Source organism: Bos grunniens, chromosome 3 (genome assembly GCF_055505025.1).
Source record: "Bos grunniens cultivar Pamir isolate PY7600 chromosome 3, Bosgru_T2T1.0, whole genome shotgun sequence".
NCBI lineage: Eukaryota > Metazoa > Chordata > Mammalia > Artiodactyla > Bovidae > Bos > Bos grunniens.
The window spans coordinates 38,144,246-38,161,736 of record NC_141167.1 but is presented as its reverse complement, the minus strand read 5'-3'; the positions used below and the strand labels follow the sequence as shown (position 1 = coordinate 38,161,736).

Genomic DNA, 17,491 nt, shown 5'->3' with positions numbered 1-17,491 from the left:
CAGTGTCCTTATCTGTAAAATATGAATAATAGTGCCCCACTTTAGGAAGTAAAGTCAAGGTCATAGGCCTAGGTCATCTCTGACTCTCCTCTGCACCTTTTTTGCTAGGTAGCCTCAGAAAAGTAGCCACTGTTAAAGGCTGCTAAAAATGTAGAATACAGATTCCACCACTGGGAAAGAATTGCTCTATTCTGTGGCCCTTTAACCAGCGGGAAGCCTCCTATTGAACAGGCTAAAGCCTGGCTTCCGGCATTTTAAGAGCTCTTCCAGCTTCAGTGTTTCTCTTGCAGGTGTCTGCAACGTGGACCATCAGAACAAAGCTGGCTATACTGCTGTGATGATCACTCCCCTGGCTTCTGCCGAGACCGATGAAGACATGGCTGTTGTCTGGAAGCTCTTAAGAGAAGGGAATGTGAACATCCAAGCTACTCAGGTAGGAGGAGTGAACATGATCTCCTCTTTAATGAATGTGGCTCCTCCTAGTTTTATTCTGCCAGTGGGGTGAGGAACTCCATGCAGATCCAGTTTTTAGCCCGAGAAGTCTGGGCCCTCCAACTGGCATCTATCCAAAGATTGGACTTCTGGTTTCCTTGGAGCCTCCTGAGGCCCAGACAGGCTGGGACAGAGGTTATGAACTTGTAATCTATGTTCTGGGCTGAAACTTGGCAAATTCCTTCCGGACTCCTTGAACTGAAAGTTCCCACAGATAGCATCTGGACAAGGCATTTGCTACTTGTAATCTAGAAAGCCCCTGGAGGTGATACATAGAGGGATCATGAATCACAGAGCAGTTCAGAGGGTTGGGTTGTCTCTATTCAGCTGCAGGGCCCTTCTACTTGAGAATATGGAACAAAGGTGTAACCCTTAGCCAGTAGGGCTTTGAGTCAGATGGAGCTCCATATGGAACAGTGGGAACTCTTCAAGAGGCCACTTGCCCATCTTTGACCAAGAGGAGAATAAGTGGAGTGCATTCCACTCTCCTTTTCCCCCTAGAGTGATCATAGGTATAGCCCTACTCTCAAGAACTATGAAGGGTCTGATATTGTACTCTCCCTTAAAGCTAACAAGTTAGCTGCCACAGTGTCATGGATGCTGGCAGAAGACACAGGACTCCTATTGCCAAAGGACAGTGTGGTACTTCCAGTGGTAACAGTAGTCAGAGCATCACTATTTATACCTGTTTCCAGAGTCCCAATAGCTACAGGGCGCTGTGAGGAGGAGCAGATCCCTGTGCACAGAGAGGGCTGTGTTACTAGAGAGAAACCCTGAGCTTAGGGAACCTGAATCTTCCATACTGGGTAGTAAGCATGACTACCCTCTGTTCTGAAGGAGACACTACCTCTGTCCTCCAGTGCTGTTCACTGTACGTTCTTCCTTAAAAAGACAGTGAAACAAAAGGCCAGATAGTCCCTCACTCACAGGATTGCAGCAAACCAAGATACCATAGAAAACTGTCTCCCAACAATCCATTTAACTCTGCTCTCCACCCCAGCCCAAGGTGATCGCAGCTAAACCTGATGGCAAAGTCCTTTTGCCCACTTCACACAATAGCGATCCTATTGGTGGCAAAAATCAGGCATTCATAGCTTACTTTCTGGTTTTAAAGTGTTTTCACTCACCTATAGCTTACACTGTAGGACTCAATAAAGCTGTTTTCACTTCAAATAATGTTTTCCATAAACATAGTAAATCTTTTTTCTCAATTGGTCCTCTTGAAGGCAGAATGCTCGCTAATGATCAAAATATATGCCCTTCTTGTAGAGGAGAAACCAATGCTCTAGAAGAGTAAGGGACCCATCCCACATTGCCAAGGGAAGAAAAGGATTACTGTGTAGCTGCGTTCTTCAGCGCCCCCTGGGGGTTTTAGGTATTAAGGGAGCCATGGGCATCAGGGTAGATAGAAGTGAGCTGGGAGGCCAGGAGTCTCCTGGGCTAAGCTACCTATTTCTCTCTGTATCTCCAGGGTCGGCACTGCACCACGCTGGTAACAGTGCTCTGTAAATGTTTGTTGAATTAAATTGTATGGAACCAGGCCAGGAGGGGGGTGAGGAAGGAAAGGGTCCCAAGTCAGGCAGGGGGCAGACAGGAAATCGTCTGTCTATGACATCTGGCTTTCATACCACTCGGAGAGAGGGGCCTGGAGGGAAAACTGTGGTCTGGTTAGTACAGTCAACAAGCATTACCTCCGGATCAGGTATAAGCAAACTAAAGAGCAAAGAGTCTTCTCTGGAAAGATCTGAGTTCCAGAGAAATGGGGAACCAGGACATCTAATGATACATTGCCACGGTGGTCAGACATTATCTCTAACACTCATAAAGACAACAATAGCTAAAATGTATGCAACATTTGGGCTTCTCTGGTGGCTCAGATGGTAAAGAATATGTCTGCAATGCAGGAGACCCGGGTTTGATCCCTGGGTTGGGACAATCCCCTGGAAAAGGGAATGGCTAAGCTACCCACTTCAGTGAAATCCCACAGACAGAGGAGCCTGGAGGGCTACAGTCCATGGGATCACAAAGAGAGGGACACAACTGAGTGACTAACACATTCACACACATAACATTTGGGCTGCATGCAGGTCCCACAATAGCCCCAGGGGGTACGTAATATCCTTAAGCATTCCTGTTTTACCAGATCAGCAAAAATCACCAAGAGGTTAACTTATCCAGACTCACATAAGCAGTATATGACAGGGACAGCCTTTTTCTGATTGAAACCCCCTTTTCTCTAAGCCCCAGCCTTCTGGGCAGGGAAACATAATCTATCAGTGACGGCATTTTGGAGCCTTAATCAGTGAACACGTCAGCCAACATGTTTTACATGTAAGACACTGTGCTCAGAGTCACAGGGGACCTGAAGGGAGAGAAAACAGAGCCCTTACCTCATTCTTACAACCTTACAAAGCCTGACACTCAGTCAGAGAGACCCACCTGACCCGCCTGGAACCCAGGAGAGAATCATGAGTGCAAAATATATAATCAAGTTATATAAGAGTACTGTATATATACAGGAAAATCCAGGAGAAATGATGATCAGTTTGTTATCAGAAAAAATAGCTACCACACATTTTTATATTTATACCCTTTATTTCATTTGACTTTCACAAATACTCTGACCAAGATTGACCAAGATTCTGGGACCCCAAGTGACGTGGCCAGGGTCACACACTAGGAAACAGCAGAAGCAGAGCTTTGTCTCACTTTCTGACTCTGATCCATTGCCGTGTGCACTGATTATTACAAGCAAGTGAAAGAGTGTTGTCAATGGTTGTGGGTTAGCGATGACCTTAGTACCATGCAGAGAGCTCGGTGAGAAAAGAGCGTTCTGGGTATCATTCAGCTGAAAATATCAGAGGCGTTCAGAGCAATCCCAGGCTTCTTAGAGGAAGTTAGGCTGGGGCAGGCAGTCAGAAGCCATGTTCCTGATTTTTAAACCCTTTGTTTATTCCATCATTCAACATTTATCAGCATGTACTTGGGACTAGGTGCTGGAGAGAGAGATGAAAAAGACTTAGTCCTTGCCATCAAAGATGTCACAGCCCATGAGAAAGAGAGAGGTTGCAGTACCAAATGGTAAGTGTTGTGTTATGAAACCTGTGCTTGGCGTGTAAGTTGAGGGCTTTAGAGAGGATGTACATTTGATTGGTGTCTTGGAAAGAGTAGAAGTTTGCCAGGCTAGGGAAGATATGTCCCATACCATGGAGATTCAGATCAACTGTCACTTTCCAGAGAAGTCTTTCCTGCTTACACGTAGGCTATAGAGGGGGTCCTTCCCATCAGCCACAACCTGACCACACCCCTGCTCTCTGTGTGCAGGGGGGCCAGACGGCACTGATGCTGGGAGTCAGCCACGACAGGGGGGACATGGTCCAGGCGCTGCTGAGCTGCCAGGCAGATGTCAACCTACAGGACCATGATGGATCGTCCGCCCTCATGCTGGCCTGTTGCCATGGCAACACGGACATGGTGAGGCTGCTCCTGGCACATCCAACCTGCGACAGCAGCCTTACTGACAAGGTGAGACTTATAGGCAATTAACAAGTGGGTGTTCCACTTTCCTTCCTGAAAAGTACCTTGCCAGCCAGCAGAATTCAAGAAAGCATATGGCAGCAGCAACAGATTTAACCTCATAAGGCTGTTCTTGGGTTTAAATGAGATGACCCATGTAAATGCTGAGACTTGCAGCTGGGAAACCCCAAACTCTAGCCTTTTACACCATTCTGACGGGTTATGTCCAGGCCTGCTCTCAGCCCTGAAGCACATCTGATCATGGCAATAACAGTATGTGTCCTTTGAGGCACAGCTTGAGCAAGGAAGCTCTGCTGTCCATGGGGCTCCCAAAAGGCAGGAGGAGGGAACCATGTGCAAATCATGTCCCTTCTTGGACAGTGGCCCACCTTACAGAGGGGCCCATTTCATGGAGACACCCTGCCTGAAGCTGCATTGCCAGACAGTCTTCTTGTAAGGCGATGGTGATGGCAACGATGAGGATGGTGATGATGGTGGTGGTGACCATAATGAGATAACAGTAGTGAAGAGTTAACCCATGTCATGTGATGGCTCGGTGCCAGGTACTATACCAAGCAGTTACCTCAGACCATCTTGTTTAAACCCCATAACAACGGAGTCACTGTTTGATGCCACCCATCAATTTGCTCTTTGCTCTTGAGGAAACGGAGGTACCAAGTGGTGAAGTAACATGTTCAAGGTCACACAGCTAGCTAGTAGAACCAGCTCCATCAGACTCCTAAGAACACTCATAAAAACTAACTCTTTCTATGCACTACCTCATGAATCCTCTCAATAGTCCAGTAGGGGGACTTCCCTGGTGATCCAGTAGCTAAGACACCATGCTCCCAATGCAGGGGGCCTGGGTTTGATCCCTAGTTAAAGAATCAGATCTCACATGCTGCCGCTAAGAGTTTTCATGCCACAGCTGAAGATCCTGGGTGCCAAATGACTAAATAAATGAATAAATAAATCAATAAATATCAAAAAGATCCAGTGAGGTAGAGCCTGCCATCCCTGTTTTGTACTGACAAGAATGCAGAGGCCTTGAGTGCTTATGTAGCAGTCATAGGTCACAAGCTTCTTATTCTTGGAGTGAGAATTCAAGCCCAGGTCTGACTCTAGTATCCTTAATGCTGGCATTATAATTTAATGCTTTAAACAGACTTCTCTGTATTTTCTTAGCATCCACAGTTCAAAAGGGACAAAGGCCTGGGGAGGGAAAGAGAGCCCCCTCCCCACCCAGGGACAGCCTGTCTTACTAGGCCACCTCTGAACTCCCCACCATTGCTCCATCAGTGATTCAAGCTGCCAAGTCTCTCCCACCACACTCAGGCAGCAGGCAGGCCCGCCCCTTGTCTTCAGGTCCCCCGAACCCCAGCTCTGTCCAAAGTCATTTCTGTGATCAGTGGAGAGCACAGAACCTCTTGAAATGCCTCTGGGAACAGTGGTGGGCTCTGGAAGTAAGAGCCTCCTTTTCCAGATGGGATACAGTCAGACAAAGGCTCTGTGTCAATGAGCTCCCTGTAGGGTTGGCCTGGGGCTGAAGGAGGTAGCCCCTTAATCTGGAACAGGCCCAGGGCCCTTTTACGGGTAACCACGACAATGGAGGAGGCCTGAGAGGGCAGGCCTGCAGGACGGGTGACAGAATCTTTGCAAGTCCCTGGTTAGCAGGCATCATCAAGCAGTGAGACTGAGGGTATCTTGCAGAGTCTGCCACAGACTAGAGAGCTCAGTGGCTTCCTTCAGGAGGTGGAGGAAGAGCCATGGCAGGAGGACTCCATGGTTCTTCCAACAAATTGAGTGGTGGTTAGAAGCATGGACTTCTAAAAACCCATGAGTTTGAAACTGGGCTGTGTAACTGTGCCTTTGGGCAGGTCACCTAACCACTCTGAGCCTCAGTTTGCTGGTCTGTAAATGAGGATGGTAATAGACCAGACCTTAATATGGTAACATTTGTAAAGCCCCTATTAGATACCTAAGAAATATTTAGTTAATGGCAACTGTTTATTGTTGTGAATAGGTGAACCATGATAGCAAATGCAAAGCAACCACCACATGAATGAGTAGGGACCAGGGCATTTGTGCACAGTGTCTGGAGGGAATAGGGAGGATGAAGGTCTGGAGTTAGGAGGGGCCAATCAGAGAAGACTGGTCCTCAAAGGGAGACATGGTTCTCATTCGGGAGTGATTTTTCCCTCCAGGGGAGATCCCACAGTGTCTGAAGACATTTTTATCTGTCATAAGTATGTGCAGGGGTCAGTCCTGGCATCTAGTGGGTAGAGGCCAGGGATGTTGCTGGACATCCTACAATGTACAGCATCAGTGAAGAATTACAAATTATCTGGCCCAACATGTCAGTAGTGCCAAGGCTGAGAAACTCTGGTATAGCTGAATACTGAAGTACTGAACTTGGATGAAAAGCCATCCAAGTCAAGTGCAGGATCAGGAAGAGCCAGACTAGGGTTGAGGACCAGGCTGGCTGCAGTTTGGGGGAGGGCTGGAAGCTGGGGAAGTAGGAACGGGGCAGCTAAACCGGAGATGGTGACAGAAGCCTGTCCTAGGGGAGGGTGGAGAGGGTTAGGTGATGCCCAGCGAGCAGATGGTTGCCCGGGCAGTCAGACAGCAGGCCCACAGAAGGTTCTAGATCCCAGCTCACAGAGGTCAATCTCCTACTGCCTGCTGACGTTTCCCAGCAGAAATTTCCCAAATTGACTTGGGTGAGAAATGTCAGTGGGAGATAGGGACAGCTGACTGGGGACCCAGCAAGCACCAAGTCCTGTGCCTCCTGCTGTGCATAGAGGGGTGGCATCCAGCCCTTATCATGATCACCATCTTGTTTCAATGTTCAGTTTCCAAGGAGACTTAGGTGCTCTGTTGGAAAATTGAGAGAGGAATCATGTCTTGAAATTGGGTTCTTTCATCCTGCCAACATTTAAAGGTTGCTGTGAATGCAGAACCCCCAGAACAGCCAGCAAGGTGTCTTCCCCAAGTTTGGAAGGTAATTGGAGAAATTGATCACCCAGACTCTTGGGGCAGCCAGAGTGATGAAAGATGGGGAGGTGGTGGTGAAGATGGATGCCTGCCCCCAACCCCGAGGCTCACCCTTGGAAGGGCTTATTTGGTCTGTGCCTCCAAAACACTTATCAAATTGAGACCTTCTAGAATAGTACATCATGACAAATGCTGGGCTGGAAGAAGCACAAGCTGGAATCAAGATTGCCGGGAGAAATATCAATCACCTCAGATATGCAGATGATACCACCCTTATGGCAGAAAGTGAAGAGGAACTAAAAAGCCTCTTGATGAAAGTGAAAGAGGAGAGTGAAAAAGTTGGCTTAAAACTCAACATTCAGAAAACGAAGATCATGGCATCTGGTCCCATCACTTCATGGGAAATAGATGGGGAAACAGTGGAAACAGTGTCAGACTTTATTTTTTTGCGCTCCAAAATCACTGCAGATGGTGACTGCAGCCATGAAATTAAAAGATGCTTACTCCTTGGAAGAAAGTTATGACCAACCTAGATAGCATATTCAAAAGCAGAGACATTACTTTGCCAACAAAGGTCCATCTAGTCAAGGCTATGGTTTTTCCAGTGGTCATGTATGGATGTGAGAGTTGGACTGTGAAGAAGGCTGAGCGCCAAAGAGTTGATGCTTTTGAAGTGTGGTGTTGGAGAAGACTCTTGAGAGTCCCTTGGACTGCAAGGAGATCCAACCAGTCCATTCTGAAGGAGATCAGCCCTGGGATTTCTTTGGAAGGAATGATGCTAAAGCTGAAACTCCAATACTTTGGCCACCTCATGTGAAGAGTTGACTCATTGGAAAAGACTCTGATGCTGGGAGGGATTGGGGGCAGGAGGAGAAGGGGACGACAGAGGATGAGATGGCTGGATAGCATCACTGACTCGATGGACGTGAGTCTGAGTGAACTGCGGGAGTTGGTGATGGACAGGGAGGCCTGGCGTGCTGCAATTCATGGGGTCGCAAAGAGTCGGACATGACTGAGCGACTGATCTGAACTGAACTGAGAAGGCAGAGACTATGCCTTGCCCATCTTTGCCTGATGTGCAGTGGCTTCTTGTTGAGTTCTTGTCATATTGCAAGATAACCCCCCACCAGACACACACACACACACACACACACACACACACACAGGTGTGCTGGCTGCCCGAGACCCTGCCATCTCTCTGGGCCTGCAGTGCTGCTGAATAGGGACCTGCCATTCCTGACTTCCACCAGATCTGCGTGCCATGGACCTGTTCCCAGTGCTCGGGCAGAGTCATCTCAGGGACACACCCTCCTCAGGTGGTCTCTCTGGCCACACTTTCTGAACTGAATGGGCCCCCCCACTTTCTATGTCTGTAGTTGAAGAGCCCATAGATGTAGGCTGTCATCTCCAGGTGGGCCCTGTCTAAGTTGCACGTGTCCCCTGGGACTGGCCCTGTGATTCTTGCCCGGTTAATCACACTGTTTGTGTTTATGTGGAGCCTCCGGGTTGATGAAGTATAGCAGGGGACAGGCCTAAATAAACCCCAGTGCCTCTGTGGGGCTTTCACAAGATGCCTCTGAGGAACATCTTTGCTTTCTTCCAGACTTGTCCAGTCTAGGAACATATTCGTTAGGATTCAGGTGGCTCAAGTTCTTGATCAACTTGAATACTCTCTGTTATAATGTCACTGGCATTCCCTCTTTCAACAGTGCATATTAGGACCAACCAGACTGCAGGCATGGGGCCAGGGGCTGGGCCAGCAGAACAGGCCAGATCCAGTGTCTGACCTCGTGGGGACTGAGATTTGTCAAATAATCCCACAAATATCAAGTTACAAAGACTGATAAAAGCAGGGCCCAAGGAGTCACGAGGCCTTTTCAGGGAAAACTTCATCTTTGTCTGTTTGGGGAAGCCTGTCTGCTGAAAGGCCACTTCCTTGGCCTGTCCCCCACCCTTCCCCCATACACACAGGGTGGTCATCCTCTCTGGAGCTCAGTCTGCTTCTCTGCTGCTTGTTTGGCCTCTGGCCATTAGCATTATAGCTATTTACGTGTGTGTGGGGCCCTGGTGGCAGCTGGACTCCATCCTGAAGCTCAGAGAAGAGACTGAAGGGGTTTTAGCTGAGTGTGAACACTTCCCACCTGCTTCTGTGGCATTTCCACATTTTAGGAAGTAGTTTCCCCCATCTGCAGTAGAGAGCACTCTAGTGAATCTTGGGTGGCCCCCATGTGTCAACTTATTAATGTTTATGCTGCAAGATGTAAAAATATTCACACATTTAAATGGGCTAAGTAAGAACCAGAGATAACCTTAGGTTGGATTTTGCCTCCAAATGAGTTGCCAAAAAAGTGGGTTTTGGAGCTGTTATGGTTTCATAATTCTGGGTACAGGCTGGAGCCCTCATGGAGCTCAGCATCTCCTGCATCATGGTAGCCCTTCCCCTCATCTCTGTGTAGAGATGGTGCTGCCTACTGAGAGTTGCTCTGCCTGCAGCTTCTTTAGATAGCAGGATGCAGCTCCCTGCACTGCAACTGAAGTGAGAAAAGTAGCGTGGTATTAAATATCAGGAGGTAAAAATGAATGTGCCCTTTCTAGCTGCAAACCCACTTCAAAGAATTGGTCCTTAGGAAATAATTGGGAATGGGAGCATGCTTTCTGCACTAAGTTTATGATGGTGAAGACTTGGAAACAACCTAAATCTCCAGTAGAAGGAAAATAGTTCAGTCAATAATGGAATATTATAGAGTGGATAAGAAAAATGATATGTTCTGATGACTGTGTAAGAGCAGGGAAAATCTCGTAGCATATCATGATGAGTTAAAAATAAAAGCAACATTCAAAATTGATACACATGATCATTCCTCTACATAAAAACCAACAACACATTTGCATAGAAGAAAAGATTGGAGGGAAATTCACCAGAACGCTAACTTTCGTTTAGGTCTGTGTAATGAAATAATGGGAGAGTTGTTTTCATTCCTCTGTTTTCCGATTTAAAAAGAAAAAGTGTTAAAAACCAAGTGACACTTCTTTATTTTCATTGGCACAAATTTCCCAGGAGTGAATGCTGTTTCCCCAGAAGGGAGCCCGTTTCTCTGACCCTCATGTCATTGGAGTCTCCTCCTCTCCTCTGAGAAAGCTTGAAACAGACTTCTATGCCCTGTGTATATCCTTGGTTCCCAACTCACCCTTCCTTTCTGCGGTGGGATAAAAATTTGTTTTTCCTTTTCTTTCTCTCCTGTAGGCTGGCCAAACGGCTTTGTCCATCGCTCTGAAATCGCCCGCCCATGTGGAAATTGCAGGGCTGCTTCGGGCCCACTTGAAGCAGGGCAGGTCCCTGGGGCCATAGGGGCTGTGGAAGAGCTGGCAGCTGTGAACAGAAGAAGCTTTGTCTGGACTTCTCCGTTGCCCTTGGAGAGGGCATGGGTCATAGCCAGAGGGCTGCCCCTGAAAAGAAGAAACAATGTCGAATATGCACATACATTCCTGTTGTATAATTTTGCTCATTAGGCTGCTTTGTAGTTTTTGCCTTAGGCCAAGCCCCAAAACTCTGGGCTGTAGAGGGGTGCAAGGTGCCAGGTACATTGGTGTCGGCTAAAAATATTCCCAAACATCTTCAGCCTTGAATTCCTCATGACTCTATCCTTTGCCAAACCGTGTAGTGAGCAAGCAGGCAGGAGCACAGTAGCAAAGCAATACTTTTTACGTGGAATTTTAAAATGTACTGTCTTTTTGTTTTTTAATCAATTATATAGGAAGATGTCCCATTGGACATGCATGTCTAGAGAGGAGGGATGGGGAAGGGGTGGGATTTAAGCAGCTGCCCTGGCAATCATTCTCTGGAGGACCTTAGGAGAATCACCGTGCAGGCAGGTGAAACTGAACAAATCCCACTGGGGCCTTTGTTTAGTTGGGGTTGACAGAGAAATCTTAAATTCAGATGAGGTAGGAAGAAGCACATTGGTGTCAGTGCCAGATACACAGTCTTGACCATTTCCAAGTCATCAGGTGGCTCCACTTTGCACCAGGGAAATTGAAATTGAGCAGAAAGTTATCCAAACTAGTGAAGCCCATCACATGTATTTAGGCAGAGCCCAGTTACATAAGCTCTTCTAAATCTGTGAAAGAAACAAATTAATCAGAGTGAGCATCCTTCTCAGGGTAGGTTCTTGTCATCTAGATGCCACCTCTTTTTTTCGTAGTAGTATCCTTGGTGGTTTAGTTGCTAAGTCTTGTCCGATTCTTGTGACCCTATGGGCTGTAGCCCACCAGGCTCCTCTGTCCCCAGTCCATGGGATTTTCTTGGCAAGAATACTGGAGTGGGTAGCCTTTTCTTTCTCCAGGGGATCTTCCCTACCCAGAGATCGAACCCAGGTCTCCTGCATTGCAGACAGATTCTTTACCCACCGAGGAAGCAGCAGTACCCATGGCCCTCATGGTAATCCTGGATCATTTCCACTCCACCTTTATGAGCGGACTATGAGCCCTCATGAGGTTCTGAGGTTTCCAAGGCTCCTGGATGCAGAACCTGCCAGTGTGGGCTGCAGCAGGAATGTGGAGGCTGGGCCCAGTAGGGCGTGTTCTGCATAGACATATATCTCTTCTGAAAAGCTCCTTCTTAGATTCCACAGTCCCAGGGGCCACCATGTGCATGGCTCTATCTATGGATTTGTTCTTTTTAAAAAATCTCTCATGCAAAAAAACCCATCTTGTATAAAAAGGAAAGACATCATAGTTGGGTGAGCCTCACATTGGCAACCCAAAAGCTTGAGTTCTCATCTGATTCAGATACAAATTTGCTTGATGCCCCTTGAGTGAGTCATGGTCTCGTTTTCATCATCTCTAAAAACGGAAGTTATCATACAACCTAACTAACTCCTGGGGTTGCTGGGCAAGGAACAGCCGATGGAAGTCTTAGAGTCCAATTTGTAGTCCATGAAGACTGTCTACACAGATGGCACAGCAAACGTCAGCACAACTTGTGATTCATAAGAGAGGCTCAGAGTCCCAGAGCAGGACTTGATGTGTGGCAGTGTTGCCCAGAGAGAATGGAGTAAAGAATGATCTAAAATGCTTTAAATGGGTTTGTTTTTACCTTAAAGCGCATTTTAAGAGCAGAACCCCACATTAATAATGTCCTAGCCCAGTTCTTCTCAAACTTTAATGTGCATACGAATCACCTGGAGATCTTATTAGAGTTCGGTCAGTCTGGGAGGGAAGGGGGCTGGAGAGTCTACATTTCTAACCAGTTCTCAGGGGATGCTGATACTGCTGGGCCACACCACACTTGGAGAATAACACTCTGGCCTAACCTGACAGTTTATGTATTAAAATGCTGCCTCTCGATCTTTTGTCTCAAAATTTCTTTGCATTTCTTTGTTCTCAGCCTTTGGGAACTTGCAGTGTGAGTCTTATCTTCTGTTATGATTCTACAGAGAGCAGTAAGGGGTCCATGTCCCATGTTGCCAATTTAGAGTCTGTTTTTGCATTTCATGTTGGGTGGCAACTTGCATTTGGTCACATTTAAAAAAATTATCTCATTTGAGTCCAGCTATTATATTAAATACAGCTTATTTACCAGAGAAGGCAAACTGGTTGTCTTAGTTTGAAGCCACTGAATCATTATCGAAAAGATCTTGTCCACCCTTTCTGAGATTTTAAATAAGTTTCTTTTCATCTTGAGTCTGGAATGTGAATACAGGTGAATAGAGGTCACCATGTGACCTCAGCCCTTATAAGCATGCCATTCCGTTGAAATGTCTGAGCCCAGAACATGGTGAGATGAGCAAGCACAGCTTGCCTCTTTACATTGTCACTGCTCTAGAATTCATTCCTCAAATATCTGCAGAGACTGACTAGGTGGCTGACACTCTTCCCAGTACCGGCTTTTAGAAAGCAGCTGTGGTCCCCTCTTGAAAACCAGTGTCTAAGGTTACCATGACCCCAGTCTCAGGTTTTGGAGGACTTTAAGCCATGGTTCCACCGATTAATTCAATTGTCAAGTATCTGATGGCACAACCTCCAAGCAGCATAAATTGGGCTCCCTGGAGACAGGTATTAACCTCTGGCCTAGGGAGGGACCCACAGGTACTTTGGCTTCCCTCACTGCAATGCAGGAAATTCTTGCAATCTACTTTTGAAAGACAAGACATACTTGCTAATAGTTCATTTCACAAGTATTTTTGGAGTGCCTACTGTGGACAGGTGCTGGGCTCAAATTAGAGACATCGGGGACACAGTTCAGATGGTCATTGCATCTACTTGGGGAAACAGAGTGGAGAGAAGGAAGCCCAGAACACTACAGGGGTGCCCGTGAAGTGCACCAGAGCTGGTCTTAGGAAGTCAAAGGAGGCTGCTAGAGAAAGAGGGGTCTAATTGAAAACACAAACATTATTGGATGTTAGTCAGAAAAGGAAGAGGAGTGAGTGAGAGGTGAGGAGAAAACCGAGTCTGGCAGTTGCCAAGGCTGAAAGATTTGAGAGCCAGCAAGGAGGACCTTCACTCAATTTGATCGAACTGCCGTGTAGAGTTTGAGAGAGACCCTGAGACCAAAGGGTGGGTTTGGAAGAGATGAGACTGAAAATACATGGTAACCAGATCATAAAGGATCCTAAAGCTGTGATTTCTTTGTACTAAAGGCAATGAAAAGCTATTGGTTTATGAAAGAGAAATTAATTTGTCTAACTTTCATTTGACACAGATTTCTCAGGTACTTACTCCCTTCCAAACCTGTGTTTGGGGTTAGGGACATGCTGGTAGGCAAGTTAGGCACAGGAACTTATAGGTTAGTAGGCAAGAGAGACAAGTCATTTTGGCCCAGAATTATGCATGCTGCCACTTGGAAAATATAAGGTGTGATGGGGACACACAGGTGGGATCCTCAGCCTAGTCGAGGGTGAGGAGGGGATCAAGGAAGGCTTCGTGAGGACTGTGTAAGCTCTCTGAAGAATGACTAGGCATTAGTCTGGCAAAGAAGAGCTAAGGAAGTGTGCATTAAAGACTCAAGACAAAGGAGAACACATTCGGGGCATTAGAAGAACTCCAGTGTTCCTGGAGTAGCAAAAAGGAGGGATTGCAAGATGAGACCAGAGAGAAAGCCACTGTAACAAGACATGAAGGAAATAGGGACATAATACACAGTGCTCAGATTTACATTTTAGAAAGAACATTCCAGGCTTGAGGGCATAAGTGACATTGTCTCAACAAACACTTGTGGACTATTTATGCAGAGTTCATGGTCTGGTGGAGGAGAAAGACAGGCTGACAGCAACTACGATGAATAATGGAAGTCTAAATAGTGCTGGGGTAACTGACTTGGCCAGACCAGAGGGAGTGGAGGAGACTCCAGAGGGGTCAGCTTTTAAGCTAAGCCATAAGGATGTGTAGGAGTTTGCCCAGGCATTCCAGTTAGAATAGTAGGCATAAAGACATGGAGTGTGAAAGAGCATGGTCTGCTCTTTCAGAGTCATTTCAGGAGGTCTTGGGTTTAGGTTTCACAGGACAAGTGTCCAGAGAGGAGATGTGAGAAGAAGGTTGGTAGGCACATCTCACTTTTTCATTGATAAGGGATTTAAACTTGAGCCTATAACTTGAGGGACTATAATCACGGACTCCTTGAATCTGAAGCTTGCTTTGGAAAAATGCACGTGTGCCAAATATGCATATAATTTCAGGGATTCAGTAATTTGCAGTTAAAATCTCACTTCTCTGAGCAGTGGAGCCTTTGAAGACCTTACCACCAGTGGAGTCGTACAATCAGATTTTCACTTTAGAAAGGTCACTGGAGGAGGGTGGAACGAGACTGGAGGCAAAAAGATCTGCTAAAAAGTTCTCATAAGACAAAAGGTATGAAGCTGTAAGGGCCATTCCATTGTGGTATCAGCAGGGATAAAGACTAGGGAAAGACACCAGGAGTGGTCATGGGCCAGGATGTGATGACAAATGGATTCTGGAGAAGGGTCAAAAATGACAAATGGATTGTGGAGAAGGGTCAAAAATGAGTTACAGGGAAATGTTGGTGCCTCTGTCCCCGGTATCTAGTCTTCCCATCATTCTTAGTAGTAGAATCCCCAACTTTTAGCTGGACACATCACTACCCAGAACAGATTCCATCTCCTAGCAATCCTCACAGCTTGATGTGGCCACATAACAGTTAGCTGTTCAGTCATGTCCAACTCTTTCCAACGCCATGGACCATAGCCTGCCAGGTTCCTCTGTCCATGGATTTTTCCAGACAAGAATACTTCTTCAGGGGTTCTTTCTGACCCAGGAATCAAACTAGGGTTTCCTCCATTGCAGGAAGATTATTTACCATCTGAGCTACCAGGGAGCCCCTGCAAACCCTGGCTCCTGCATTTAAAGAGTGGAAATACATTTCTCCCTTCTCACTGGCTGGAATGTGGTAGCAATAAATCTTGATCCATGAAGATGAGGCCAACAATCTAGGGATCATAGAATAAGTGATTCTATGTATTCCTGACTATTTATTCCCCATCTGCTATGCAAGTAACAAATAATTCTCTAACTTGTCTACACCATTGCACATTTCTAATCTGTTTCAGGAGAAACAGGACAAATACACTCAGCATCCCAGGGCAAACTAAAGGGTCTAAAATGAGATTATACAGGCTGGGAAAAAATATTTGCTAGTGATGCTATCAACCAGGGCTTAATTTCCAACAAACAGCTCATACAACTCAAAGAGTCAGACACTACTAAGCTGTTAAGCACACACATATACAACTGAATAACAAAAAATTGAAAATGGGCAGAAAACTTAAACAGACATTTCTCCAAAGAACACATGCAGATGGCCAATAGGCACAAGAACAAATGTTCATCATCACTAATTGTTAGAGAAATGCAAATCAAAACCACAATGAGGTACCACCTTACATTGGTCAGAAAGGCCATCATTAAAAAGTCTACAAATAACAAATGCTGGAGTGTGTATGGAAAAGGAAACTTTTATACACTGTTAGTAAATATATAAATTGGTACAGCCACTGTGAAGAACAGTATGGAAGTTCCTCAAAAAACTAAAAATGTTAGAGCTGGACTATGAAGAAGGCTGAGCGCCGAAGAATTGACACTTCTGAAGTGTGGTGTTGGAGAAGACTCTTGAGAGTCCTTTGGACTGCAACGAGATCCAACCAGTCCATTCTGAAGGAGATCAGCCCTGGATGTTCTTTGGAAGGAATGATGCTAAAGCTGAAACTCCAATACTTTGGCCACCTCATGCGAAGAGTTGACTCACTGGAAAAGACTCTGATGCTGGGAGGGATTGGGGGCAGGAGGAGAAGGGGACGACAGAGGATGAGATGGCTGGATGGCATCACTGACTCGATGGATGTGAGTGTGGGTGAACTGCGGGAGTTGGTGATGGACAGGGAGGCCTGGCGTGCTGAGATTCATGGGGTTGCAAAGAGTCAGACATGGCTGAATGACTGGACTGAACTGAACTGAACTGAACTGAAAGCAATCCCACTATCCAGACCAAACTATAATTCAAAAAGGTACATGCACCTCTATGCTCATAGCAACACTCTTTACACTAACCAAAAATTGGAATCAACCTAAATGAGCATTGACAGATGAATGGATAAAGACAGATGAGAGATAAAGAATATATATGAGTGTGTGTATATATATATATATATATATTTATTACATATATGAAATGGAAGCCTAAAAAAACAATGAAATAATGCCATTTAAAGCAACATGGATGGACTTAGAAATATCATACCAAGCAAAGTAGGTCAGAAAGAGAAAAACAAATATCATTTATCACGTGTGTGGAATATAAATTATGATGCAAATGAACTTATCAATGAAACAGAAACACAGCACGTATGATATCACTTATATGTGGATCTAAAATATGACACAAATGAGCTTGTCTATAAAACAAACTCACAGACATAGAGGACAGATATGTGGTTGCAAGGGGCTAAGGGAGGAAAGGATTGGGACTTTGGGATTAGCAGATGCAAACTATTATTTGTAGGATGGATAAACAAGGTCCTATGTGTAGCACAGGGGACTATAGATCCAGAACAGGGTGGGAGCAAAGGCCAGGACCTGTCTGCTCTGCCTTCCCATAGAGGATGCACGCAGGTCTGCTTTCCACCCACTGCTGGCTCAGCAGGGCAGGCCCAGCCAGGCCTCACTAAGCAACTAAGATTCTGATAACCAGCTCCAGTGTGTGGGATGTTCCCCTCATCCAAACCATTCTTGGGCACCACCTGGGTGTCCTACCTTTCAACTTATCTGATACTATGTACCTGGAAATGGAACCAGATATCAAAAGTTAAGGGTTCAGTCCCACAAGACTGCCCTGCGCTTCAGATGCCAATCACAAACCCAGGTTGTCACCTGTGCTGTTGATCGCGTGGTTGTAGCTTAGAGGCTCTCACGACCTCCTCTTGGGTTCAATTAATTTATTAGCGGATCTCACAGAACTCAGAGATACATTTACTTCCTAGAT

At 46.0% G+C, this 17,491-nt stretch overlaps 1 protein-coding gene across 3 annotated transcripts in view; it reads left to right on the top strand.

Annotated features, from left to right (window-relative positions):
- The window catches only part of KANK4 (KN motif and ankyrin repeat domains 4), a 75,478-nt gene extending 63,130 nt beyond the window's left edge, over positions 1-12,348 (top strand). For all 3 annotated transcript variants that reach the window (XM_086390294.1, XM_086390296.1, XM_086390295.1), the window contains 3 exons: positions 291-433; positions 3,817-4,017; positions 10,247-12,348. In XM_086390294.1, the coding sequence (XP_086246420.1) occupies positions 291-433; positions 3,817-4,017; positions 10,247-10,351 (449 nt within the window). In that variant the 3' untranslated portion in view covers positions 10,352-12,348. The remainder of the gene's footprint in view (positions 1-290; positions 434-3,816; positions 4,018-10,246) is intronic.
- The last annotated feature ends 5,143 nt before the right edge of the window (positions 12,349-17,491 follow it).